The sequence below is a fragment of the Ochotona curzoniae genome, unplaced genomic scaffold (genome assembly GCF_017591425.1).
Source record: "Ochotona curzoniae isolate NIBS_2020 unplaced genomic scaffold, NIBS_Ocur_1.0 scaffold_3171, whole genome shotgun sequence".
Lineage (NCBI taxonomy): Eukaryota > Metazoa > Chordata > Mammalia > Lagomorpha > Ochotonidae > Ochotona > Ochotona curzoniae.
In genome coordinates this window covers 826,534-832,533 of record NW_024467104.1, presented here as the reverse complement: position 1 = coordinate 832,533, position 6,000 = coordinate 826,534, and the positions used below count along the sequence as shown (strand labels likewise).

Below are 6,000 nucleotides of genomic sequence, written 5' to 3'. Positions count from 1 at the left end.
TGTCCAATAGCAAAAGATCATGGTGTAAGAATAACAGATATTCAGGTCTAGAAAAGACCATGAGCCTTAAATTGAAATCCTAATGTTTTTGAGAGGGAAATGTATGCTGTGAACATCGTTTTTCCCCACCTAATAGCATAGGCTAGAATATGATTACAGGAATAGGTGGGATAATGTTATAAAAACACCTGACCTTTACACAGATTGCTCTATTAAAATACTTTGCACTCTGTTTTCCCAGTTAGTACTCAATGTTTCTAATGCTCTTGGTGAGCATGCTTCAAGAAGTTAATGGAAAACCGAATTAAACATTACAACGTAAAATGATTAACTTTTATTTCTTTTCCTTTTTTATTTAAGAGTTAGCATATTCAGATCCTACACAGATGTTACATTATGGTAATCAGGGCAATGATCATATGGTGAGGAAAAGCGTAAAAAACATCTTGGTAGCAAAATTCGTTACACAAGGTATCTTCAAAGTTTATGGAAAATGTGTATTTTTGCCAGAAAATAAACCTAACTTTTAATTCATTTCCCACAAGAACTTTAAAATATTCTCACATTGCCTGTTTAATTTAAATTGCTATATTGTCTATCTTTATATCAATACCTGGATGAAGTTATCAAACTCTGCCTTGTTATTTATTCACTAGTAACTTATGTTCCTTCATGCAGCATGATGCCTTGCTAAAAGAAATATGGTTTGACTTTCATCTGTTTGTCATCTAATAATTATATTTTTATCAATCTTTTTGTGTTTATTTTTGACTATGTGTTTCAACCTCAGGTATTTTGCCAAGATGGAAAATTTTTATTAAAATTTATTTTAAAAAATCATTTATTTTGAAAGTAAGAGTTAGAGAGAGAGAGAGAAAGAGAGAAAGAGAGAGAGAGAGAGAGAGATCTGTCTGCCGCTTCCTTCCCCTAGATGTTGGGCCAGATGCCACAAGCCAAGAGCTTCATCTGGGTACTTGGCTTATTTTTTGCTGCTTAGTCAAGGCGGTTTGCAAGGAGCTGGCTTAGAAACAGAGCAGCCAGTTCACATATTTGTACCCATATGGGATGCTGACATCACAAGTGACAACTTTACTCTCTGTACCGTGATGTCCATCCCTCAAACAGTAACTTTCAACTGAGAACAGTAATTGGCAGACAGGGAGAGGACACAGTAGATGCACTAGGTAGAGTGACTAAATGATATCACCAGTAATCACAATTCCAACAGTCTTATTTTTAATTGAAAGATGAATTGGTCAGGAAACTTTTCTCAAATACTACCTGTATAGTAGGATTTGGTAAATAAAAGTAACTAAATTGTATTACATGATCACCAAGATGTTGTGACAGGCAAGTGAAAAAGCACTACAGCTCAAAGCAAAAATACATAAACTATAGAGCTATAACTGTTACTGGGAAGTCAAGACACACAGTTACTTACAAATGCCTTTTTTCCTGTTTTTTTCTTTTTTTTTAAATTTTATTGTGATGATTTTTACATAGTTTATTAGGGCTCAAAGGGACAAGGGCTACAGAAAAGTGGGTAAAACCATTCTTTATTCATTAACTTTTTTTCTTTTGTATATCTGGGGGATGGAGAGAGACAAATGGAAAAGATACACCCACCCTCCCAACCATCCTAGGTTCCCCATGTGGGGCATGCTCCGAGGGCACTGCTCATGTGGTTTTGATAATTCAGCTGTTCTGAATCGCTGTCAATCTCACCATTCCAAGCACAATGAAATCTTGTCAGAATCCACTGGATGACACAGTCCACCTTAGCTTCTCCACTTGCCAAGATTTTCACTGCCAACACTTGACTGGGGTAGTTGGTCAATTTGTTCTGTCCTCTGTTACGGCACCAGGTGTCCTATGCAGGCTCCAATGTACTGCCATATCCTGCATGTGCACGTGGATATGCTGTCCAATGCTCTGAGCCATTGAGGAGGCCCAGCTCTAACACATGCACTCCACAGTCAGACCATGGAACCTACAATTCTCTTCATGGTTGGGGTTCTGAGTCCAGCGATTCTACTGGGGGGAATCCCCAAAGAAACTTCATCTGAGGTGATCCTGGACTTGATTCTTGTGTGTGCTTGTCAGCACAGTCCTTCACCCCAATCAGCTTATGCGTATACTGGTTGCAATTGCTGAGTCAGTTCTGCCTTTAGTCCCTTCTACACAAGGTGTTGGAACCCAACCCAATCCTGCCCACCACACACTTGGTCCTCACGCAAAACAGTGCTAGCTTCAGCTTAGTTCAAGTGACCTGCAATAACCCCTCCAGGCCCGCCCCCTGTCCTGGTTCCTTGTACTTGTCAGTATGTACAGCAGATTGGTCCAGTCTGTCCCACATCCCATTAAGCTCTCATATGTGTCGATTGACCTTGAAGCCTAGTTCAATCCAACCAGCCTCACTATCCAGCCCACACACATGCCAGCTGGTGCCACTCTGTCTAGCTATGCCAATGAACAAAAGTGTTTAAAAATGAGGCATTATAAAATTTTCAGTCCGATATTTGATGGTGAACATACTATTGGGAAAAAGATGTAGATAAAAGTTTGGCCTTATTTGCTAGCATCAATAGGAAAGATCAATTGGAAGCTGTCCATAAATGAACAAAATACTAAATTGCATAATTCAAAACAACATCCTTTCCACTCAATTTTAAATGTTGTGTTAGATAATAAATGCATGCATATATCTAGGCTTAACAATCTACATTATACCTCACACATGCTGTTTAAAAGCAAGATATAAAATACTGGAATTAGAATGTGGGTTAAATTCTTATTATTAATTATTTTGGAACACTTTAGTTTGTCAAATACAGACAAGCCCTAAATGACCAATTTCATTGTTTTGTTTTGTTTTGTTTTTTCACAGATGGAATACCAAAGAAGACAAGAAGTAAATTTCACTTCAGTGGTAGAATTTGTTCTTCTGGGATTTTCTGATATTCCCAATCTCCAAACATTTCTCTTTGTGATGTTTCTCATAATATATGTGATAATTCTGATAGGAAATGGGATCATTATTATCCTCACTAGGGTGGACCAGGCTCTGCAGACACCCATGTACTTTTTCCTCAGTAATTTGTCCTTCTTAGAAATCTGCTATGTTTCTGCCACCCTTCCTTTAATGCTTATAAACCTCTGGACTTCCAGAGGAAACATTCTTTTGCTTGCTTGTGCTGTTCAAATGTGCTTTGTTCTCATGCTTGGAGGTACAGAATGCCTCCTCCTGACAGTGATGGCCTATGATCGCTATGTGGCCATTTGTTACCCTCTGCAATACCCTCTGATCATGAACCACAAGGTGTGCTCCCATTTGGTGGTTTTCTCCTGGCTCAGTGGAGTTCCGGTGGAAATTGGACAAACGTTTCAGATTTTCTCTCTGCCCTTTTGTGGATCCAACCAAATCAACCACTTCTTCTGTGACATCCCCCCCATCCTCAGGTTGGCATGTGGGGACACTTATGTGAATGAGATGTTGGTGTTCACAGTTGCTGTGCTGTTTGTTCTGATCCCCTTTATGCTGATACTTGGCTCATACAAGAAGATCATTTCCACAGTCTGGAGGTTACCTTCAGCAGCCGGACGTGCGAAAGCCTGCTCCACTTGCTCATCACACATCACAGTGGTGGTGTTGTTCTTTGGATCGGCAATCATCACTTATTTACGACCCACCTCCCAACATTCTTCCAGAACAGACAAATTTCTTTCTCTGTTCTACACTGTTGCCACTCCACTGTTGAATCCCATGATATACACCTTGAGGAATAAAGAAGTCATGGTTGCTTTGAAAAAATTGGTACATTAGCTAATGTTTAACTAATGTTTAATGTGTTTGTCATTGATTTGAACTTATTGGCTTCTGACTGCATTTCCCTACTGTGCAGTTTTTTCTTCTCCTGCCTTAGTAAAACTAACTTCACTGTTCCTGAGGTTTATTTTATGTTGCATTTATAACATCAGGATTATATCTATAGCAGTGTTTTTTTAAAATAATGAATATATTTTCAGCAAAATCTATGTTTCATATACTAATCTACTTTCAAATACTTACTGGTAAATTTGGATGGATTCTTTTAATGAAAATTTTAATATCTATTATCCAATATTTGACATCAAATGCTTTTTCTCCATTGAACCATAGTAAGATTTTGCATTTGGTTTTACTTTCATTTTTATGTGCTTATTTTTTGTTTAGTTATTAACTGTTCAGGAATACAAAGTGTGGTAAGCCTTTGGAGAATATTTGTTGATGGCCTTTTTTGCTAATTTTCAGATGTTTTCACCATTTAAAAATATGAATTACCTATTTATGATTCAGAGAACAATGTAGCAAATAATGCAAGCATATCTATCACATGATTTCTCTGAGGTTGGCAGAAATGTTAATGAATCATTTAAATATTTCTTTCCACTTAAGATCATGACCAAGTGGGGTGGAAATGGGCCTCAGGAGAAGTTGAAATTGGTTACAAGTGCTTTTTCCCTGCTTCTCTCAACTAGTTGGAACCATAATTATTTGTTGAGTTAAAACAGCAGCTTATTTCCAAACAGTAATAACTTAGCATTTAAAAAACTTTGTATTTGAAAATTTTGAGAGTGAGGTTACTGAGAAGGGGACCAGGAAGTCTGGTTGTATCCCCGTGATGAACCTTATGGCCTGTGGACCTCTAGCCAGTTTTTCATCTTATATATATAACATAGGTATGACTGCTGTAACCTTATGGTTTCTTTGCATTTTATTACTTGCCAGTGCAAAAAATATACATGCACTCTGTATTTTCAGGTATAGAATATACACTATGTTGGAAAATCTGTCCCAATATTCATTCAATTATTTTGTTGGATCTTTGACATAAATTTTCTTTCTATTAGTTAAAAGCATTGGTATAAACTGATAAAATACTTAAGATATTACTGGTTCTAACATAATGCACATTAGAGGTATAAAGAAAAAAGTAATGAAACCATTTTGAAATTCCCAGTCCAGTTCTTCAGTGCTGGACAAAAAAATGGTAAGTTTGTAGCTTATAACATTAATTCATTGCATTTCTTAAGCATCTGGGTTATTATTTTCTTTATTGTGGCACTGATTCTGTTCACTGAAGGACAACTGGTTGCTTGTGTGGTCTGGAATATCTAAAGTTTCAAACTCTACGTGATATTTTTAAAATGCACCATAAGGAGGCAATCATTGCATTGTTATGTATTTTTCATACAAAATATAAATAACTAAACACAAATTCAGTCAAATACAATAAAGCAGTTATGGCTACATTTGTAATGATTGTGCTATGTTTTGTTATCTTATTTTTATTAATATAAAGTGAGCAAATCTCACATATTTTACATTTCATCTTTGGGAGCATAGTAATAAAACATGCCACTCTATTGTCCCTCTTGCCCATATTTCACTCTCATGCTCCTATGCTCCTGCACCTTTCTCTTTCTTTTTCTTTCTTTCTTTCTTTCTTTCTTTCTTTCTTTCTTTCTTTCTTTCTTTCTTTCTTTCTTTCTTTCTTTCTTTCTTTCTTTCTTTCTTTCTTTCTTTCTTTCTTTCTTTCCTTCCAACACCATACATTCATTTCACTACACAAATGCATATTAGTCTTCAAGAGAACCCACAAAGCTTGTAAATGAGAATCAAGTCCCCCAAACACAGTATTGCTCATATTGTTCACATTATTAAATTAATTCACTAAATATAATGCTTTCCAATGCATCAATTTTATTGAAAATACAAAATTGCATTATTATAACTTCTGATATTTTATAGAAGCCACATTTCCTTCAACCAATCATCAGTTTGTGAACATTGGAATTGATTCCATATCTTAGCTATAAAAATTTTGATGTAATAAAAATGGGTGTACAAACAATTACCCAATATGCTGTTTTCATATTGTTTGAGGAAATTCCAAGGGTTGGGATGACTGGGACAAGCTGTAGATCTAGTTTCAGATTTCTGAGGAATTTCCAAATAGG

The 6,000-nt window shown here is 36.2% G+C and overlaps 1 protein-coding gene across 1 annotated transcript; it reads left to right on the top strand.

The window, feature by feature from the left end:
- The first annotated feature begins 2,887 nt into the window (after positions 1-2,887).
- LOC121172324 (olfactory receptor 10AG1-like) lies at positions 2,888-3,823 on the top strand. The gene has a single exon (XM_041004178.1). The coding sequence runs from the start codon at positions 2,888-2,890 to the stop codon at positions 3,821-3,823; it is 936 nt and encodes a 311-aa protein (XP_040860112.1).
- Positions 3,824-6,000: the final 2,177 nt, after the last annotated feature.

Coding starts and splice junctions, on each gene's coding strand:
- LOC121172324 (XM_041004178.1), top strand. CDS start 2,888: ATGGAATACCAAAGAAGACAAGAAGTAAATTTCACTTCAGTGGTAGAA.